This window comes from Siniperca chuatsi, linkage group LG2 (assembly GCF_020085105.1).
Source record: "Siniperca chuatsi isolate FFG_IHB_CAS linkage group LG2, ASM2008510v1, whole genome shotgun sequence".
Classification (NCBI taxonomy): Eukaryota; Metazoa; Chordata; class Actinopteri; order Centrarchiformes; family Sinipercidae; genus Siniperca; species Siniperca chuatsi.
In genome coordinates, this window is record NC_058043.1 from 31357587 (window position 1) to 31380760 (window position 23174).

Sequence of the window (23174 nt, forward strand, 5' to 3'; positions counted from 1 at the left end):
AATCTTTCGTGATAGAGTAATGAATTAATTTTGCAATATATAATATAGCTATACATTAGCTATAGATTTAGATTACTTTGTGCAGTGGTGTTTCATGTAGCATTATCTACAGTAATCTTAGAATATGGCTAGTTTCTTTTAGGTAACCCTTTTTTCCCCATCATTTAATAATTACAGGGGCCCTATATTGCAACACATAGCATAAAATGACATTTCAATCATCCTTACACTGTAAGACATTAGGTAAGTATTTACATTTGAATCCAATCAAAGAGTACAGTGCAGTACATTGTAGGGATTAAAACTCACAGTGCTCGACATTTGACTGACAGCTGCAGTAAAAGTTGACGTTAGCTAGCGTTGGTGGTAGCGTAGTGTTTGAACTTTAATTTACCTTCGACATGCCACATTGGTTATATATTGGGATTTCGTGTATACTCCGTTCTTAATGAAAAGCGACCATCTTTTCATAAGCAGACCGGTCTGCCATTGGTCCGGACGGACCAGTGACTGGCCAATCAACTTGCCCTGCGGCTTGTACTGGCCCCAGGCCATTGGTTATGTCAGACCCTGGCCAACTTCTAAATCCCCTCTGATACGCACATTACATTGTTTGAGGGAACTATAATGTTAGGTAACTGGATGCAGCCGTCACTAATGCTAACATAGCTCCTCAGGAATTGAAGCTGTTATTTTTCTAGGTTTGACAATCTAACAGATGAAAACACATTAGTTAAGGTTTTCAGGACTATGACTGTCGGTAATGGTTGATTTTGTTTAAATATGCAGAATTGTAATTTTATGGGTTATTGTTCAGACGATTAAGCTAAGATAGCGAATATGTCCGTTAGCATACATTAGCTGTTTAGTGTCCATTTTCTCCACACTAACTGGCAATTATACCAAATTATACCAACGCCGTTATACTATTGGCTCACAAGCCTTGTTAGAAGCAGGAACCAAATGTCAGACATCTCACACAGAGATAAACAAAACATTAATTTTGGACCAGTCAAAATTTTTTAAATGATTAATTCACAATCAATATTTTTTTTTGAAAAGTGATACTTTTATTCCACACCTTTCTAAAAGTTCTGTGGATGTATTTTTTTAAGTATTTGTCTACATAAAAATGTTATCAATATACCCTTTAATATCTATGTGTCTACTACAGTGATTAGCCTAAACATGGGGAAACTGCTCCACTCTGTCAGAAGTGAAAAAGTACAGTGTGTAACTACTCCAAAGAAGTTGGAATAAATGTATCAGTTTTATTTTCAAAAGATAGCGAAAAGTGACATATTTGGGTTCAACATCCTAAAACCTTTAAAACATTATGTAAAGTAACAATATGGCAAATATGGTTCAAAATGGCTATATGGCCTTAGTGATAATCCTAATCAAAGTGTGATGAAGCACAAAGTATCCATTTGTGCCTGGAAATTCCCTCAGCAGTCTTGTTGCTGCACCCATTTTTGTTCCCAATTTTCAGTGAGTCATTAAGGTCACAGAGAGTGAGTAAACGTCCTGTCCACCTCCCAGTCACTGCATCATGAGCGGGTGGCAGTATGTCGCTTAGATGTGAGACATCCGTTTGTCTGAGTGCAGGTAGCTCAATCAGGCGAGGTGAGCACATTGTGTGTTGTCATCCCCTGTGGGAGTGGACCGACCAGCTGACCTTCTGGTAGAGGATCACCAGTGCTAACACCCGCTAGCACAAGCAGCAAGATGAGAGTAAGAGACACAGACAGAGAGAGAGAAGACCTCATCATTAAAAAATTCCCTGACACCTTTGATGCAGAGTGTCCCCAGGCCTTCAGCGACTCAAACCCCTTGAGGCCACCCAGGCTGCTCAGAGAGAAAAAAAGAGGTGATGATGCCACCTGCAAAATACGAAACACAGCAGAGCATAATTTAAATGGATTTGGGGTGCCACAACGTGTAGAGAGCCATGTAAAAATGCTAACACAAACAACAGCTGCAAAACAAAATGGTGCACAGCTTCTGCTCTCCCCCTGCTACATAATGCATGGCTAACAAGACAAATGTCCCCTACATTTTTGCCACAAATTATGCATGGGTTCTGCACTGTTTCTAAACGACAGATGAATTGTGGAGAGATCACCTTGTGGAGATGCTGCCGAATGCTGTGATGGAGCTGTGAAGGAAGACAGGGAGGGACTGGATAACCCCTCACCTCCTGCAGAACAAACTCAGTTCAGAGACATCACTGTAGTTTTCTTCAGACCTTAACTTTACCTACTTGACTTTGAATGTGAAGTCAACAACACATCATGGTTGCAAAGAAAAAGTTTTAAAAATAGTTTATTAATTTCTGAGCAGCTCTTAGCAAAAATGCTTTATAATTTATGTAGACTATGCAATCCTGGCATATTGTACATACCTTACACCAATTACAGCAGCTTCAAGTACTCAAATATGACTATACCAACCAGCCTGTAAAGAAGAATATCTGCAGCTCCATCAATCTAAAATAAAATGATTCAAAGACATGATTTGGTTATAGACCTTTAAGAGCAGTCTGTCTGATGTGGTGACAAAGACAGAAGGAAGAAAATCCAGGAATATAGGAAGATAAATTGCAGAAATAAGTCACAGGTTGGCAGTTCATGGTCAGAAGACAAATCAAAACTAATAAATTAATGAAAAACTGCTTAGATAAAAACCTGAGTGATAATATTAAACATTTGACATTTTGGGGAAAATGTACTTCATTTTTACATTACTTTTGTCTTGTTAAGCAAAGGGGAAAATTACCCGAACAATAAAGATCTGACATAATCTGGTAGAGAAACCACTGAAAGTAGATATACATTGGTGGAAAAGAGATCAGCAATTCCATGTTATCAAGGTCAGCTCAGCTTGGATTTATTTAAGTGCCATACAAATGTATGTGTCATAAATGTCCTTATATAAGCAACTTTTTTTTTTTTACACTCCCAAGGTATAACATTTTCTCAAAAGTATTATCGGTGTACTCAAAATAAAACTTCAAAGTAAATTTTTATAACTTTTTAATCATTTATACCCATATTAGTATTTTATTTGTGTGGATTAGGAGTTTAGGTTTCTATTATGCAAAACGTATTAATGTTACGGACAGAACAACCGGAGACAATGGTAAGGAGACAGAGAGTTTATTGCAACACAGAAGTAATATAGAATGGTATTGATACTGTCCTTGTTTCACTGCTGTTGGAAGAGTGTGGGCACTGGGGCGACACACTCAGGAGACTGGAGACAGACGGGAGCCGGGGTTCGGGGTTCCAAGAGGTAGTTTTTTTCTCAACGTTGCGTTGTAGGTAAGTCTGTGTAACATTCGTAGGAAGACTGCAATGCTCTGTCCTTCGTATGAACGAGACCGGACACTGACTGAGGTGAGGAGCTGGGTTATATAGGGAGTAGAGTGGCTGATTATGTGCAGGTGTGCGATGGGTGACAGGTGCTGGGAATTAATACTCAGGTGAGGGAGTGTAGAGTGACTGTGATGTGGTGGAGAGAACATGACAGACTGTGACAGTACCCCCTCCACGGCCAGCTCCTGAGGGCCGAAAGACCCCCCCTTCCCCCGACCTGACCCTAGGGGCCAAGCCAATCCGGGGAGCCCATAGGGATCCGGTGTGTCGGGCGGTCGACCAGGAGCTTGGGCCGGGCTGGAGACCGGAGCGGCCTCTGGCGGTCGACCAGGGGCCTGGAGACGGCGTGAGGCCTCTCTCGGACGACCAGGGGCTTGGAGACTGCTGGAGAGGAGACCTCCGGGCTGGAAGGCCGGGGCTGAGCCTGGAGACTCTGGCCGGCTGCTGGACCTCCGGGCTGGAGGCCGGGGCTGAGCCTGGGGACGCTGGCGGACCGGCGGCGAAGGCCGGGACCCTCTGGAGACGGACGGCGGCGGCTGCGCCTCAGGGCTGGAGGCAGGCAGGCGGCGGCTGCGCCTCAGGGCTGGAGGCAGGCAGGCGGCGGCTGCGCCTCAGGGCTGGAGGCAGGCAGGCGGCGGCTGACAGACAGGTTGGGGATTCGTGGATGACCATAGGTTCGGCGGGCCAAACTCCTGGCAGAATCTCGCCAAGAAGAGGTCCAGAGAATGGAGAACTGCCTCTTCCTTAACCGCCAGGGATCCAGCCCAGTGCAGTGCCGGACCGGCCAGCCGAAGCACCACGAAGGCTACCTGTGTAGGCTCAGATGGGAACTGATCAGGGTGTAACAGGAACGCGAGGCAGCACTTCGTGAGGAACTCTTCGCAATTTTCTACTATACCGGAGAAAATCCCCGGCTGTAGAAGCTCGTCCACCGCAATAAAGGGACTAGGGAGGCTGAGGATATAACGTTTGGCCAACCCACTCAGGTGAAGTAGGGGATTCTTGGCCGTCATCCTTGTTGTGGTCCGGTCTTCTGTTACGGACAGAACAACCGGAGACAATGGTAAGGAGACTGAGAGAGTTTATTGCAACACAGAAGTAATATAGAATGGTATTGATACTGTCCTTGTTTCACTGCTGTTGGAAGAGTGTGGGCACTGGGGCGACACACTCAGGAGACTGGAGACACACAGGAGCCGGAGGTTAGAGCGACACACTCAGGAGACTGGAGACAGACGGGAGCCGGGAGCTGGGAGCTGGAGCGACACACTCAGGAGACTGGAGACAGACGGGAGTCGGGGTTCGGGGTTCCAAGAGGTAGTTTTTTCTCAACGTTGCGTTGTAGGTAAGTCCGTGTAACATTCGTAGGAAGACTGCGATGCTCTGTCCTTCGTATGAACGAGACCGGACACTGACTGAGGTGAGGAGCTGGGTTATATAGGGAGTAGAGTGGCTGATTATGTGCAGGTGTGCGATGGGTGACAGGTGCTGGGAATTAATACTCAGGTGAGGGAGTGTAGAGTGACTGTGATGTGGTGGAGAGAACATGACAGACTGTGACAATTAACAGGGATTGTTTGTATTTTTTTTATAGTAACATTTTCAATAAAAACTATACTATATATATATATATATATATATATATATATATATATATATATATATACAGTATATATATAAAAACTTTGTCCTTCACCCTTTGTCCTTCATCTCTGGACTGAGATGTCTGGTGTTCTTCCAGGGATCTGCTGTAGCCACTTCTCCAGTTCGGGGGTCACTGCCCCGAGTGCTCCGATGACCATGGGCACCACTGTTGCCTTTACCTTCCAAGCCTTCTCCAGCTCTTCTCTGAGACTTTGGTATTTCTCTGGTTTCTCATGTTCCTTTTTCCTGATGTTGCCATCACTTGGTATTGCCACGTCAACCACAACGGCTTTCCTCTGCTGTTTGTCCACCACCATGATGTCTGGTTGGTTCGCCATTACCATTCTGTCAGTCTCAATCTGGAAGTCCCACAGGATCTTGGCTTGGTCATTCTCTACCACCTTTGGAGGTGTTTCCCACTTTGACCTTGGGGTTTCCAGTCCATACTCCGTGCAGATGTTCCTGTACACTATGCCAGCCACTTGGTTATGGCGCTCCATGTATGCTTTCCCTGCCAGCATCTTACACCCTGCAGTTATGTGCTGGATTGTCTCAGGGGCCTCTTTGCACAGCCTACACCTTGGGTCTTGTCTAGTGTGGTAGATCTGGGCCTCTATTGCTCTGGTGCCGAATGACATCCCAGTGTCATGTGATATATAAATATAAATTCACAAAGCATAAAAAGATTAAAAACTGCTTACTGTGAATTCCTCATGTTTTGGGTTTTTGGGAGACAGCCTAAATACTTGGGGTGCACACAAAATTCATGGTTCGGTATATACCTCGGTTTTAGGGTCACAGTTTGGTATGTTTTCAGTATAACAGGGAAAACAAAACAAAAAATTGTAATTTATTCTAAAAAATGTCATTAAACAGTGGCTCATTGGCCATGATTCAGTTAACACACTCAAATACTGTCATATTGTCAGTAAAAAAAAATAAATCAAAATGAACACAAATGTCAGTAATGCTCCATTGTAAGACTCTGACCTGTTGATAATTCCTGAACGACTGCAGCTTGCGCTGGTTTATACAGACCAGCACAACGGCCTAACTAAAATGCACACGTGAAGGCACTTTGTAGCGGTGCTCAAGCACTTTGACCATATACTTAAATTCTGTATTCTCTACGACCGAGTATGGTCGCTCATCTGCAGCGATAAATACTCCTATAGCATTATTATTCGGAATGAATACATGTAAGGCTTACACCCCTACTAAACACACAGTGACTGTACGAGATGATGAGTTCATGGCACAGAAAACTAAAATGAGGTGACTTCTACAGAGTTGTATAGGTCCAGGGTCAACAACTACATTTACTGCACTATGGGACACTAAAAATTCCCTCACTAAAAATGTGCACACACCTCTTCCATTGCACTTTAACGAAGAGTGTATATACAGCAACTGTAATCGAACAGCTGAATGAATAATAGAAGTAAGCAGCAAATTTCAGAAATGATGACTTTTTTTTCTTTAGCTGTACTCACACACTAACCTCCATCAGTTTGTATCACAGGTGGACCAAATTAACTATCTGACATCTAATAAAAAGTTAATATATTGCAAATGGTATTTTTAGTGGTTCTCACAAAACTGCATGTGACAACCAAAGTATGGTTAAAGTTTATTACAACTATGTCTTCTTTTTGTAGTTTTGGTCAGGGCCACTAAAGGATGTTGAGATCCTTGAAAGGAAATTTGAGGGTTTTAATGACCTGAAGAGGAGTTTATGTTCTACAATTACACAGAAATTACACATGGTACACTATTTAACACTCATACTGATGTTTTAGAGTCAATATTCTTACATTTGACTGTTTTTAGAAAAAAAATGGGATTAAGTGAATTAAGTTATATTAGCAGAATTATATTCTAGCATTGTGGCTTTGTGACAGCATTTAGACTATGGGGATATGAAATTTACAGAAAACATAATTTAACAGTTAAATTAATACATATAATGTGAAGAAAGGAATTGGGTAAAATGTGTACAGACGTTTTTGGTGGCAAGTCACATTTCTTTGGTGGATGGGGTTGTGCTGGGGGAATTTGGACTGATGAACTCAGTTATTCTAAAAAATTCTTGCTATGTCTCTGGTTTTTGCCAACATTTCTATCAATAACTGTACTCACCAAGTTAACTACTGAGATCTGGGAAGGTCAAATATGAGCGGTCCAACAATCAGACATGTTATAAACAAACCCCCAGGTTAGCCAAACTCATTTGGTAAAAAAAATTAAAGCAAACAGTTCATAAAATGTTTAAATTATCACCCAACTGTCCGTTGTAAACATTCGTCACAGTTCAAAAACCGGCTTCCCCCAGCCCACATGTCAAAGTGTCCTTGGGCAAGACACTGAACCCCAAATTGATCCAGAGGACTGTGTGTGAGTGTGTGTGAATGAGTTAGTTTCTTTGAACTGATGAGCAGTTGGCACCTGCCATCAGTGTGTAAATGGTTGTGATTGTTGATGATTTGTAGTTGAAGCGCTTTGAGTAGTCGGAAAAGACTAGAAAGGCGCTATATAAGTACAGTCCATTAATATTTACATATTACTTTACCTGTGCATTTTCATTTTCTGTGCTAGCAACATTTCATAAGCACAGAGTATGTAAAGTGGGCCTGTTTGTGTGTTATCAGGTGTATGCAGGGCCGGACGGGGATAATAATTCAGACCAATCTCCACATTCACTCTATTCACAACAGACCATGTATACTGTAAGCGTTTTGTTGAAATAATTTTACTGTTTACTGTTTATAGCAGTAACATATCGTTTACTTTTAGTTAAAAAAAGCATCCAAAATAGTTAAAAACAGCCAAGTGTCTTCAGTTTCAATAGTTAGTTAATTGCACCTTCATAATTAAGGCAACAGGAATAAATATTCATATATATAATTTTTGTGCACTTTTGGAGTGTTTGTTTTGCACCTGGCATTTCCTCAGAGCTCTGACTGGACTTATGTTTATTATCATGAAGCTCTGGTAGCTCTGAGTAACTGGAGATACTTCCACCTGACAGAAAATAATATACAGGTCTTTATTTTCCAGAATATTTCCATAAATACGCATCTCCTGCATTCCTACACAGCATGATTAAGTTTTTTAAAACATAGAATCAACTCGGGAAAGGTAGTTGTGATATTATGTGCTGAGGGTGGCCCTTCTTTTGCTTTTTTTAAACACCAACCACGTCCCTTGCTTGCTTGAGGGTCTACAGTTCTGAGGGACTGTAGCTGCCCTGTGTTGTTTTCTTTGATTTACCCATTTCATTTAGTATTTTTAACACTGCCCTGACATTCCAGGCCAATCAGAATTCTCCTGGTGCTCCCGATGGTCAGTCCGGGTCTGGGTGTATGTGACTCGCGGTCTTGATGAAATGATGAACCAGGTCACCCTCTTCACTGAAGTGCTTCCTCTATGAATGAGACAGAACTGTGTGATGAGATATGGGAAGGAGGCGGATGCATTGGTTAATGGAACACAGGAATCCTTTCAGAGAGATTTGTGAATGTGAAATTAAGGTCCCCTCTTAATTCTCACTATATTTCAGCAAGATGTGATGGAATAACAAAGGACCCTGCAAGGGCAGTGTGCACTGGCTGAAGAGAACGATTTTGTTTGGCAAATTAGCCCTTCATTTGAGAACTTGCCTTAGAGGCTGATGGAAAATGACAGAAATGGTTTTGTTTGAGCATGTATTCTCAGAGCAAATCTAAAAGATAAACACATATCTACCTTTAGCATGTCCTCAGAATACATTCTTGTGTCTGTCTCTTCAGATCTTAAAGTGGTTTCACGCTTTGTATGTGTCCTCACTCACGTTTTGATTGTGTTTTCGAGCATTCTTTGAAATTTGCCTTCACATCAACATCAGACACCAATTTTCTGTCGTATGTTTCTTTGAGATGACTGATTACTATGTATGTTGAAAAAGATGATCAGTATGACCACTTGCTCTTTCTCACTCTGTCTCTGTTTTTTTCCGTCCTTCTGTCTTTCTTCCAGTGGCCATTATGTTGAAGGATGATTACTTTGTTCGAGGAGCAGGCCTACCAGGGAGGTTTAAGGCAGAAAAAGTGGAGTTTCATTGGGGTCCGAGCAATGGATCTGAAGGCTCTGAACACAGCATCAACGGCCGGCGTTACCCTGTGGAGGTAAGCACAATCTACCAAGCCTCGACATACAAAGGAATGAACCATATCTGAAAGCGAGTAGTTACATTTCTTTGATATGGGTGTATATATAGTGGAGATTTTGACACCTCATGAATAGGCTTATGAAGGAAGCTCTGAAAGCCTGAAAATTCAAATGTGCACACAGGGGGATGAGTGTGCGTAGAGCTGTCATTGGATGAGCGACCATGGCTGAGTGTAAAAGGTTGAGACACCTGTTTATCTAGGCAAACACACCCCAAATATACCCATTTTTAGAGTTTAATAACTTCTTACTGGACAATATTCTTCAAAATTGTCAAGAAGGCATAAACATTATACAAGTAGTTAAGTTATTTGAGACTCTTAAATTATTGTGGAAAAAAATATGACTGTATTTCAAGAAAGAATTTGACTTCAATACAGTCAGAGTTTTCTCTAGAGCCAGCATCTAGTGGTCATTAGAGGAACTGCATCTTAGAACAGTTCCACATTGGCTTCAACCATCACTGTGGTGTTTATCACTTGGCTATATATGCAGTAGCAGTAGCATAGCCAGAAATATTCTGATGGGTGGCCCTTGCACATAATTGGGTTGTATAAGGATAACATAAGTCTATAAGTCTGAAATAAGCTTGGAAGACTCAAGTTGAAATAAGCTTGGAAGACTCAAGTCCTCAGTCCTGTCTTACTAAATCATATAGGACAGGTGTTATTGTATGCAAACGCTTCATACCAGTTACACTGAACCTGATTTGAGCATGCACATACACAACAGAAAAAAATTACTTTCAGAGAATTTTCATTTTGTAAGTCACTATTGAAAATAGACATATACATAATACAACACAGTCTAGCAGGCAACATTAGTTCTAAACAAAGTGCTTCTTAAACAGTAACCACCACCACCAAAATGGGCCTAAACTTCAAATGCCAAACAGGTACAGTAGCTATGTTAACTTACAGTAGCTTAATAATTAAACAAGGACAGCAACCAATGGCTATTGACAAAATATAAAACCATACATGTCTTTCCTTATTAATCTCTGATTGTGTAGTAGGGAATCACTTTAGTTTGGGCTGACAGGCTGGCTTATCTACTGCCGAGAGGTTGCTTATCACGCTGTCTATCACCTGGACCCCATCCTGCCTCAGAGGCAACGGGGAGTTTGTGAACAGGTGAGCCGGTCTCAGCGCTCTGTGAGCGGGGCTTGGGAGAGGCATCTTCTGCGATGTAGCCTGGCTGTCAGTTTGGAGATTGGGGGCACGTCTAAGACCTGCCTTTGTGAATGCAAATTTTCTTTGTGGGATGGTCTCTTAAAAAAAATTAACTAAGAGCGCTGTTTCTCCATGTATATACAGGGAGCTTTTGGACTGTTTCGCCTTTACACAAGTTTGCTAATCACATCTGTTTTCCCGTATAAGTCTGACTTGATGATGACCTGTTGTTGCCTGCTGGTTGAGCGCACCCTCTGAGCTGAAGACTTTATTTCATTCATACATTTTATTAATTCATCCATCTTTCAAATGGGTGGCACCTACACAAAATTGGACAGCACAGGCCCACCCAGGCCCACTCTGTCTCTCATGTTTATGTAAACCTTTTCTGTATTAGCAATTTTTATTCTGTAGCAATGTCAATTAATTTATCAAACACACTTAATAGCACATTAGACGGACCACATTATATACTCTGTGCTAATGAAGATGGAACTTGAAAATGTGCTGGTGAAATAATAACTCTGTCTCCTATGAACTAGGTTCGTATGCAGCTGTGTCACCAATTATGTTTTGGGCAAAGAGCATTGAAGGCAATGCAGCTCAGTACTGTGGGATTGTTATTGTACAGTCTGTCTGTCTGTGGAAGTCAGAGTGGGAAATGGGTGTGGAAGTGTTTGTCTTTACAAGCTTCCTGTCTCATGCTAGTAGTCAGTGTTGACATTATTATTATTCAACCATGACCACCACCTTTTCTTGACCTTAATCAAGCGGGTTTACATGCCTGAATTTAACTGTTCTTAAATCACAGGGGCAACAAAATTATAATCAGGTTATCTCGAGCTTTACTTAAATCATATAAGATCATGTTTTTTGTTGGAGTGATTCTCTAAAATCGATTTTTTAAAGGTCACTGTGACTGCTCACAATGTTCTTTCACTGAGAAATCTGGATTTGCTACACTTCATTAGCTGAGGTGAGGTTAAGTTGGTTAAGCTCAGGATATTTTGATCCACTTCTCTGGAATAGTCCCGTGGACTCATCATTAGCATAGACTAACCTATCTATAAATGAGATAAACTCACAATAAACATATTAATATGTATGCTAGTCTCATATACACATATTTGTCTTCAGTCTTAAAATTAGTTTTTGTGGATGGCTAATAAACTGTAATTATGTTGGTATAGAACACTTAGAAGATACTTTCAGTATTAGTGTTCTGTGGATATGTTCAAGAAAAAACATACAGGTGGCATTACCCAAAAGCAAGCGAATGATCTTGGCTGTGAAGACCAGGCCCCACCTTTCAAATTTGATTTTTGGCATTATGAGATGCTCTTTTAGCATCCATCTTAAATGTAAATATGAGTGGGTATGGGTGTTTTTGAAAGTGTGTGTGTTGTTTATGTGTAGCTGTCAGTCTCTTGAATGCTGAAATGTCAGCCATCTCTGTTTGGACTTCTCCTAGAGTACTGCCTCTTTGCTGTAGCTGGCCAAACAGATGAATATGTATTGTCTGACATTTGGTGGATCAGCACGCTGACAGTTCAGCTTGATATTGTAATCTTCTCCTTCCTCTCCAAAATCTTTTTTTCCTCCCAAACCATTCCACAAAGTTGCATAAAGGTGCCTTTGTATCAGTGGTTAAGATAGCCCAGTATGGAAATGATGCATTTGTCTTCACTACTCTGTTTAGAAATATTGCTTACCTTGTCCGCCAGAGAAGAATTCAAAGATTCTGCTGAAAACACAAAACCTCCTATATGAATGCATGATGAAGCTTTCTGGGGCTGCTGTTTTAAAAATTGCTAGATTTATTATATGCTGTCACAATTGATTTAGCAGTGAGACCTCAGCGAGGACAAGTTTACACTTGTGTGAAGTTCCAGTGAAAATCAAGCATGTTTTCTGATATTGATTGAGCCTCTCAGTCAACTATACTATTTCACCAGAGACGCACACACACCTCTGCTTCCTGCCAGATTCAATATTGGCAGTATGGCTCAGCTGAGATGAGTCCTTTAAGGCCACAACTGATACTGATTTTTCTTCAGTAAAGCTGCTGAGAGACTAGATTATGTGCTGAATTTTGGCCACATTGGGTAATTTAATTTCCAAATAACAGACATGGTTATGTTTTGAAGCCCGGGGTGTGCAAATAGAATAATTGTAGACTTTTACAGAGTTTAATTATAACACAAGGTTTTTTAAAATGTCCTTGCAAAAGCTGGCACTCAAAGTCATGTTTGACTCAGTGAATATCAAAATGTAATGTTGAATGTAAATTAACTGTTGAAAAATAGAGGCAGAATGCCTGGGTTAACACGTTACTTTATGGTCCCCATAGTTTAATAATAATAATATTAATGATAATAATAATAATTTCCTAGCTAGGAACTTTACAGTAGCTCATTTCTTGGGATAGTTCCTAGAAAGGACTATGTTATTTGATGCTAATTATATGGAAAATGGAGACAGTTTTTAATTGGTACACTTACAATTTATTAACTAATTGCTAGCAAAACCTACAGTAGAGAGTCTGTTCTGTGCACAGCTGACCTGATGTTAAAGTTTATTTTCTGTATGGTTGAAAATTACAGGCAAGCATACATTTAAACAAATATGGTGACTAAAATGTACAATACAAGATGAATGTTCACTTGGGTTACATGAATCTCTATCACGTCCGTTTTCTCTATAACTGATGACTAAAAATACTCTTTGGTCAGTCTCCATTGTCTTTAATGAATGTATTTATTTACTCTTACACATGTAATATGTGTGTCTTTTGAAGTAAGAAAGTAAAAGCAGTCCTATATACAATAAAGCAGTAAAAGTCACAATGTTGGGGAAGTGGATTTCTTAGAAAGTTTTGACTACGGTGACCTCTGGACATAATCATAAAGTTGGAGCCAGTTCTCTTCAACTTTGTCTTCTCTATCTAGAAACACAACAATCTGTTACCCTACCTAGTGACACAGACAGAATTACCAAGATTCAATTCTACCACAGTAACTACTGTTTAATTTCTTACAAACTCATATAAATGAGTAGGTACTGACAATGTGTACTGTCTCAGAATATTGTCTCTATTTTCCCACTAATGAGTACCAAATTACATAGTTCTTTCCAGGAAAATGACAAGGAAATTATGAGGAAATTACTGGACTTGTGAGAAAGTTTATTGTACTTTGAAACAGTTTAGATTAACATTTATTAGGGCACATATTTTTTGCTGTGCATTATTTTTACTGATGTTCTTATGTAATTAGAATTTGTATTGTTTTTGTTGTCATTATTCTCTCTTATTTTTCTCCACTAAAAAAGTGTTCATGCAGCAAAAAACCTGAGACCAAAAGTGTGAGCATGTTTGATATTAGAGAGAAGAAAATCTATTAAGTTTCTTCTTTATTGTGTGATGTAACCTGATTTCAAAATTGTTTAGGATTTTAAAACTCCTGTAGTGTGAGCCCAGCCTTCAAAAGTCTTTCATCATTTTAATCTCTCAATTCATCTGCATATTTGCTTCAATAGTCTTCTACTCTAAAAATGTAAAATTTTGCAACTTTTTCTCAATTTTATCAAAATCCTATTTTCGATTACTCGTCAGAAACCGCTGGGCCAATCGTCTCGAAACTTTGGCAGGATCATCTCTCAGACTTATGGATACGTCAGTCCGTTTGGAAATTCAAAATTTTTAGATCTGTATCTGTAAGTTCAAGTGTACATGAACACTCCTAAATCAAAATTGGCTTAAGCTATTGTAACCAAACTTGCTGCACATGTTCAGATGCAAAGTCCGAGCTTTGCTGAGCAGTCCTGGGATATTCTGCAACTAGGGGGCACCACAAATGTGAAAAGTTTATATCTCGTAATCAGCTGCATAGATTCATACAAAATTTTGTTTGCACCATCTAGGGTCATGACTCAGTTGATGCATAAAATTTGGAAATGATTTATTAAAGTGGGCGTGGCTTATTACAACAAATCTAAATTTCTTGACATTTCACATTCCAAACTTCAAATTATTGAAAAAAATCAAATAAAAATCACATGGGCATTCTACAGAGCTGAAGTTGATCATTTTAATCTCTCAAGTCGTCTGCTCTTCTGCTCCAAAAAAAATCTATTTTTGTGATTTTTTCCCTCAAAATCCTGTTTTTGATCTCTTGTCAGAAACCACTGGGTCAATTGTCCCAAAACTTTGTTAAGATCAGTGAAGTCCCTAGATGATACTAAGTTGCTAAAGAAATTTTGATAGTCAATCCTTTAATTATACAAGCCAATCAAATTTTTATCAAAATAGCAACAAATGGAGTTATGTGAAACACGTCACTAAAGGCAATAAGCTATATCAAATATTGCTGAATGTAGATTTACATACCACAACAGAGCATCAGCATATAGTGATGACCACAATGAATTATTTTAAAGAAAATCAAGAGTTTTGCTTCTTGTCAATTAAATAACAAGAAACAAGAAAATAAGAAACAAGCATCCAAATGCTCTTTATCTGCTTGGACCCCAATCATTGCCGCTTGCGGCTATGTTTTGAGTTGTTTTTTGTCCTTAGTGATGAAACTTAGTGCAAATCAATCTAAAATGCATGCAAAAACGCAGAGCAGAATTCCTAATTCAGCCGAATGTTATTCATTTTTTTCTGGTTTTATCATATATTTTCAATGAGACTTTCAGCAAATTAGTCTCTGAGTCACTGAAAATGTCTTGGAAAATATTTTGTGATAATCTGTTTCTCACTGAATTTGATTGTTGTAGACAAACATCTGAAACTGAAAAAAAAATCCTGTTTTTTTAATTTAATCTGAAACACATATGAGACACTATTACTCTCATGTATTGACAGTGGAACATTAAATTATGTTTACATGAAGGATAAAATGTAAAACTAATTAAATTCCATGTGAGTTTTTTTCAGGTTGTTTTGTGTATCTGTGGTCAGAGAGAAAGTTCTGTGACTGGAGTATCAGACTGTAAAGCTCTCAACTCTCTCTGATGCTGGTTTATACAGCCACAGCGTCAGCAGAAAGATAGGAGCACGGTTTAATTGCTGTCTAGTCCCTGGTTCAACTTTATTGCCAGCCTGCTACATTGCTATCTCTCCAGGGAGAGAATAAAAAAAAAAACCCACTGTAGGTAGTAGGTAGAGTTAGCACATAATCTACAAGGGTGTCCCATCTCATGAATAATCACAACAGAACATATTTTTCTACTTACAGCGGTGGTATTCAGACATGCAGACAGCTTCAGCTTTATTTTTAGACATTTTGCTGAGATGGATTATTTTGAGTAACCAGGACACTGTCTGGAATGTCATTTTCAAGTGTTTTGAGCATGAAATTCCATTCACCTCCATTATATTTGAGTAGAAATCTCAGCAGCACATTTAAATAAATCTGTAAATAAACCCAAAACCATCAGCATGGTGAGCTACAACCAGACGTAGGTGGAAAAATATGTTTTAAGGGATTCAGATGAACTTACCTTTTTGAGTCGAGAGCAGTTAAGCAGTTAACATGTTAAGATTCACTATTCATTCGATTCATCTACTGACTCTTTCGATATATCTTGATAATTGTTTTAAATCATGAAGTGTCAGAAATAGCGACAAAAATGGTCATTACAGGTTAGTAGAGCCAACATTGCTATATTTAATCAAATCAACAGTCCCCAGAAAAACTTCTCAATTAACAATGATATAACAATGTAGAGATGCAAGCAAACCTCACATTTGAAAAGCTGGTAGTGTTATGGTGTGTCAAGCAGGAGTAGTCAATGGAATAGGACCGAAACGCAGACTAGCAGGTAGAACTGGTGCAGATGAATAATTTATTAACAAAAAGGGTTACACTGAATTGGTGGGCAAAAGCAACTTTCAGCAGGTTTAGCAGTCAAAAACAGAAAAACAAGTCCAACGGTGAGCGGGCAAAACCCAAAATCCACAGACAGGCAAGGTACAAGAAACCAGGGTGCTGACAGAGATTCAACGACAAACTGACAACTGAACAAAGGAAGGACACAGACTTAAATACACTCAGGTGAGGGGAGATAACGAGACACAGGAGCAACTAATTAGGGTCAGGGCAAACAATCAAAACTGGAGGGAAAAGCAAACAGACAGGAAGTGAAACAAGAAGACATGAGGGAAGGAGGCTATTTCAAAATAAAACAGGAAATAACCAAACACAAACCCAAAACCTTGACAGGAAGCAGAACATTTTTGCCATACCATTGCCATCATCAATAAAATCACTCCAAGTTAAACGCCCTAATAAAATTGTGGTGGTTACTTTTGTAATGTTCACAGGAAACTGATTTGAATGCCTAGTGCCACAGAACCTAAATAGACATGTACCCATGTTGGTATGAAACCTTGGAAAGCACAAATCAGCAACAGTAGCCCTAGTTTTGTGGGCATGAGTAACTCCAACCCCACAATAGTGTATTGGGATGTGAGTGCTGTAAAAACACTTCTGATTTCACAGCAGTACAATGACTGCACAGAGCCCATATAGACACTGACTGCAGCTGACTTGATGTTTTTTTCTACATGGCCAGTGTAGACAAGGTGTTACATTTCACCTTTAAGGCCTGTAAATTACATTTAATGAAAACATTTGATTTTATTGTATAAATGTATATGGTACTTCAAAATATGATGCGTACACAAAGTGAAATATGTCAGCTATGTTTTTTATAGCTGCCCCATTCCATCAACTTGAAATACTCTACATGTATTGTGCATCATTTTATACATATTTCCCCAAATTTATCCTGACAGATTTGGTATTTGTGTAAACTTTGGAATCTCCACTAGAATTGCTGTGTTTAACATGCTTTTGCAGCATGATGATTCACCCATGAGTGGATCCTGCGGGGTTAAATTGGTTAAGCGGAAACTGGACTTATTCTACAATGATTATATAGAATCTGCTTGTGCAATAAGTCTATTCAAAAGTGCAAAAAAGGTACAAACACATACTCCTCTCCAATTAAGCATGTTTCTTCATTATGGGGTGCTGGTGTTACAGTCAGCAATATTGCAGACAGTGATTCAAAACCTGAGCCCAGTTGGGTTAAATCAGTTGTGGTACAATGTCTCTGTCCCTTTTCAACTGACCTGAATTCAGTGATGGTGTGATGTGTGATGTGGTTTTCCCAGCTGATTTGAAAGCAGAAGTTGACATTCTTTTTGTTAATGAAATCATGGCACACGAAAACACAGACATACATCCAGACTTAACACACAGTTCAGCTGAAGCCTTTACAATAAGTTTAGACACTAAACATTTTTTGTCACATTTGTTTTGTTGCTAAAACTTCATGTTTCTCCTCATTCATGTCCTGTAGACCTATGGCATTGTTGTGTGGATGTTAACATGGATTGTAGAGACATCTACTTGAACATTAAGGGCAATATGTAGGGCACATATTTAATTTTCAAGTTATCACTTTTTACACTGTGTGAAGAACATTTCCTACTAGTTACCATATACTAATTTATGTATTATTTTTACATATTTAGCCACGCTAGCGACTTGGCTCTAGGGATGCCAATGTCACTTAGTCGGTTGGTCCGCCGCTTTGGTGCAGACCAAAATATCATGACAAAGATTGCATTGAAATTACAGAGATTCTGGTCCCCAGAGGATGAATCCTAATGACTATAGTGATACCCTGTCTTTTCCTCCATGACATTAGCATGTTGCCATGCTGCCATTAGCATTCAGCTCAAAGCACCACTGTGACTAAGTATGGTCTCACAGACCTGTTATCTGTTATATTTGTCTTGTTTTTAAGACAATGCAGAATATGAGGACAGACTGCAAGAATGAACAAGATGATGGTATTGCTTTCAAACCAAATCAGAAGAAATGTAAATAAGATAATAATAATAATAATACCTTTATTTTTATAGCACATTTAAAAACAGAGTACAAAGTGCATTGACAGACAAGACAAAGCAGAAACAGGAGACCCAGAAGGAATTATAACAGCAGAAAGCTAAACAGAAATGCCAACCAAAGCAAGACAAAATTAAGGTAAAATTAAAACAAGAGACAACTTAAGAATAATGGAAATAAAAACAAATGGAAAAAATAAAAGCAATAAAGAGATGAATCAGTGCTTTGAGCTGAAAACCAGTAAGAAGCCACGCTGCTGTATTCTGAACTAGTTGGAGGCGAGCGAGTGACTTTTGGTTTATGCCAGAAAGGAGGGAGTTACAGTTGTCAAGTCGAGAGAAGATAAATGCGTGAATTATTTGAAGATTAGTTCATCTTCTTAGGAGCACAAATGTTTTTAGACAGTTTAATTGCATTCTGTTTTTTCAGCCATGAGGTAGATGTCTTGTGTAGTTCACATTTTGTCTTGAGGGTGGCACTAGATGAAACCTCACGCAAAATGGACAAGGTTCATTTTCTGGGAAGCCCAATTAAATCTCAGTTAATTTTTTGACAATTTGCCCTCTGCTCTTTCTTTCCCTTCCCTTTCCTCTCCATTTCATTTCCTTTCCTTTCCTCTCCACTCAGTACCTCTTAGCAGCTCACAGTGTTGCAGTGGGCGCTGGTAAAGAGGAGTGTTCTTGTGCTTTCTCCGAGTGATACACATGAATGATGTATGATTTACAAGCCTTGCCATTTAGTAATTGTAGCCTAATAGGGCCCTTGAATAGCATGATGAAGTAGGGACCCACTGCTCCCCTACCTGCTGTTTTAAACACTAATGCTCTGGTTAATATGCCAAGCACAGCATTGCCAGGCAGCACAGCACACGTCTTCAGCTAGAGTGTGTCACTCATCCTGTGTGTGTATGCACACACCTGTGTCCTGTGCATTCTCATTCCACTATTGTGTGCTTTGCATCGAAAGTCAAACATGTATGAATTCACCCACAGGTATTCTCAACCAGGAGTTTGTGTGGTCTGAATTGTCAAGCCAAGTCCAAGGTCAACTGACAGTGGAAAAATAAACTTACACACCCACTCAGGGCTTTATTTGTTTGGAGGCTCGTGGAAAACATTTTTTTTATTCAGTCTGTCTTAAGAGCAAATACTCTACATACAATATATACTGCAGGTTGTTTTCTAAGTGCACGCTTGTTATATATTGTACTACTATATTGTTATATATTGTACTACTAAGTGTGTTGTGCATTCACGCTTACACAGTGAGGTGCACTTAAAAATACTAGCATGCACAGACTGTGCACAGTCACTTTTTAGTTTTAATGCTCGTTGATGGCGTTGTTTTCCTACAGAAATCGAGGTGATACTCAAAGCTGGAAAAAATTAAAACAAATTATGGACAGTAATGTAACAGCACTGAAGCACAGTTGGGTAACTGACCAGACAAAGCAGGTAACTGCCCCAGAGCCCCTGGGGAGAATCTGATTTCAGGCTTATTATGTGTCAACTAGTTTGTCCAAATTTGCTTGGAAATATGTTTGGAAATATGTTCAGATTGAACTGCCATCTTGTTTCAGCATTTATTCAGCCTGTTGTTCTTGGGGGGGTATATTCCTTTCTTGTTATCAGCCAGGCCAATCACAATTAGACGTAACATAACATAATGTCAGTAGCGAATGAAAACAGTGAAATGCACTGTACAGTTGATACCAAAATGAAATTATTACTAGGAAAACAGGCTGTCGTGCTATAGAAGAGGAGTCGTAATAGCAAGGCCAAAATATGGTGTTGGACTACCATAACAGATGAAAACATTAGTGATGGCAGACCTTGACACAGATGAAAACATAATCGATGACAGCACACCTTGACAAACATGAAGACATTATTGGTGACAGAGCACAATGTCACAGGTGAGTCATTTGGTGACGGCGCAACTTGACAAATATGAAAACATTAGCCTATTGGTAACGGCACACCCGCACACTGACACCATTATTCTGGTGTGCACATGGACATTATAAACACAAAACACAAGTGTGTAGGTTGATTATTAAATAAATAATAAATAAGTTCTACTTACATCATATTCGCACATTTGCATGACCCCTTAGACACAATATAACGTTTGACATTTGCGTCTACTCAGAATTGTCCCCTGTCCGTGGCATACTCATGCAGATATGCGATGCAATTGGCTGCTGCTCCAATGTCCTCTTGCACCTCATTCTCACCATCTTCAGTGGTGTTGGATGGCGTGCTGGTGCTAGCATTAGCAGGTGTCTTTTTCGGCTCAGTGGAACAACTAATGCTTGCTATCTCGTCTTTCTTTTTAAAGGAACTGCCTATTTTTGGAGGCTTTTCTCTTTCTTTCTCGGCTACTTCTTCCAATTTTTGCTTCTGAAAATCACTTTTGTGTTTGTACTCCATTGCTCATCTCTTACTTACTTGCTGTCTTGAAACTTTGCTCACTAGCTAACTCTTCTGTGTGGATTTTGCCATGCAGTAGTACGCATGTCCATAATCACCATAACCCAGAATTCCGCAGGCACACTTTGTAACTTTTTCAACATCAAATCTCCCATTAATCCTTATTTAAACTTAATTTAGAAATGTAACTTGGAGGTATGAGTCAATAAACTATATGCCTGTATATGTATGTTTTATGTTATTGTGTTGTTTTTTATTTGGTGAATGGCATCAAATATGAGACACCATCAAGCAGATGATTTGGCTCAATGAGTACTATAATTACTTACTGCTTACCATTAAAGCTTAGTAGTCGTGTGCATACTGCAGACTCATTGCTTGAGATTTTTTGATACGATAGTAGCGAGATAAAGGGGGCCCCAATGCAGCTGCATTACCTGTGTATATGTTAATTTTGCTGCTGGCCAATAAATAGTCCCTTGTGAAACCACAATCATTGTTTTTACACTTCGTTTTTTGTACAGATTATACAAACAAGATATAACTTAATTAGTGGACTTTAGAGGTGCTGATAGGTGGATTTTGTTACCTTCGGACAGAGCCAGGCTAGCTGTGTTTCCCCGTTTCCAGTCTTTGTGCTAAGCTAAGCTAATTGGCTGCTGGCAGTAGCTTCATAGCATGCAGATATAACACTGGTACAGTATCAATGTTCTCATCTAACTCTCGGCAAGAAAGCAAATTGGCGTATTTCCCAAAATGTCAAACTGTTCTTTTAATGGTGGCCCAGCAGCTAACTTTTGCCCCTGTGCAGGTAAATCAAGTTCCATGCTCTGGAGACAGTTGGTAAAACTGAACAAAGCAAAACAAAGCAAACATTTTTAGCCCCTATTTGTTTTATGACATTGGCTGTAGTGTCTCTGTCGCAGTTTGATTTATGATAGTTGGTGCATGCCTTGAATTATTTCCTGTTAGTACAAAACTGAAATTATAATTATATTTCTTTTCTTGACACCATGTTGTTTTCTGACTCCTCATTGTTTCATTTATTTTTTGTGCCAACAAGAGGAACTTCTCACACTCTAGTATCCACTGTTTAAAATACCTCAGTAGTTCGGTTACCTTGTAAAAAGTCCATGAAACTATAAAGCAGCAGTAATTTCTCACCAGAACCTTCTGACATCTGGCAACAAAAACAATAATACTACACTGATAGCCCATTATTAGATTAAGGCAATTTCAGTCTGATTGGTAGAGGAAGTAATTTATTAGATTTTGAGGTCAGTAATTGATTTAACCTGAGAAGTATGCAGATGGTTTTGTACAATCTTTCAATGGTTAACTTAATAGCTGGATCACAGCATGAACAGTGGATGAGGGTTAGGATTGTTATTGGTGGGAGGAATTCAGTGCTCAGTTGTTTTCAAGCTAGTTTGAAAAAAAAATCAGCACACTGTCACTCATTGGAAATTTTGTATAGCTTTCACCTACATCAGCATATATTTCATACTTAGGTCACATGATAAGAACTGAACCATCTCCATGACAACTGAGCAAATTTCATCTGCTTATAAATGCCATGAAAAATCCAGAAAAATTCCACTGACTGGACCACTTTTTGTCAAATCCACTATTGTTGATCAGACTGTGATCAGTGATATACCAATATACCAGACCTGCTATCAGAAACAGATATTTTTTCTGTGGGCATTGTATAATGTGTGCCTTAATCTCAGTTTGTATTTATTTATTTTTTATATACTTTATATTTATATATACATACAAACATTTTTGAATCTAACACATTTTTGTAGCAATTTATACAGCCACATTCTTCAGTTCAGATTCTGAACGACTACTAAATTAGTCAATGAAGAAAAAATGGGACATAATTAAACAACCTTGATTTATACTTTTCTTATTATGGTAACAACTACATGGAACTCCATCAGTGGGAATCTCATCAAAATCCCACTTTAAAATGGTGTTCACTTCAAGGATTTTGGAAAGTCAACCAGAGTGAGTATACATCCATTCCACCACAAATATGAAATCAATAATGAAATCTGGAACTATTCACCTGCATTATATCAGAGACTGACTACAATGATATTTATTAAAATGCTAGCCCCAATTTATTGGCAAACCAGTATATCTGCTACCTCCCACTATGCCCCCAAGCAGGTGAGAATGCTATCAGGGCTAGCTGCCCGAGGCGCTAAGCTATCCATTCTGTCTGACTGCCTCTTGCTAAGGCTCGTTTTTATCTCCAACTCCTCCCAAGCCTCCCAGACGTGATAAACGAGAAGCAAAGGATGAAAAGATGGAGGGGGAAGGGACGGGTGTGTGTGTGGCTCCAGAACTTGCTCTGCCAGCTTTTACCCACCTGTCTAGATAAGAGAGGCACTGTAAATTAACACA

General features: G+C 39.3%; 1 protein-coding gene across 4 annotated transcripts in view; it reads left to right on the forward strand.

The window, feature by feature from the left end:
* LOC122883490 (receptor-type tyrosine-protein phosphatase gamma-like) overlaps positions 1 to 23174 on the forward strand; it is a 577119-nt gene that overhangs the window by 356900 nt on the left and 197045 nt on the right. For all 4 annotated transcript variants that reach the window (XM_044212273.1, XM_044212264.1, XM_044212251.1 and 1 more), the window contains exon 4: positions 9036 to 9184. In XM_044212273.1, the coding sequence (XP_044068208.1) occupies positions 9036 to 9184 (149 nt within the window). The remainder of the gene's footprint in view (positions 1 to 9035; positions 9185 to 23174) is intronic.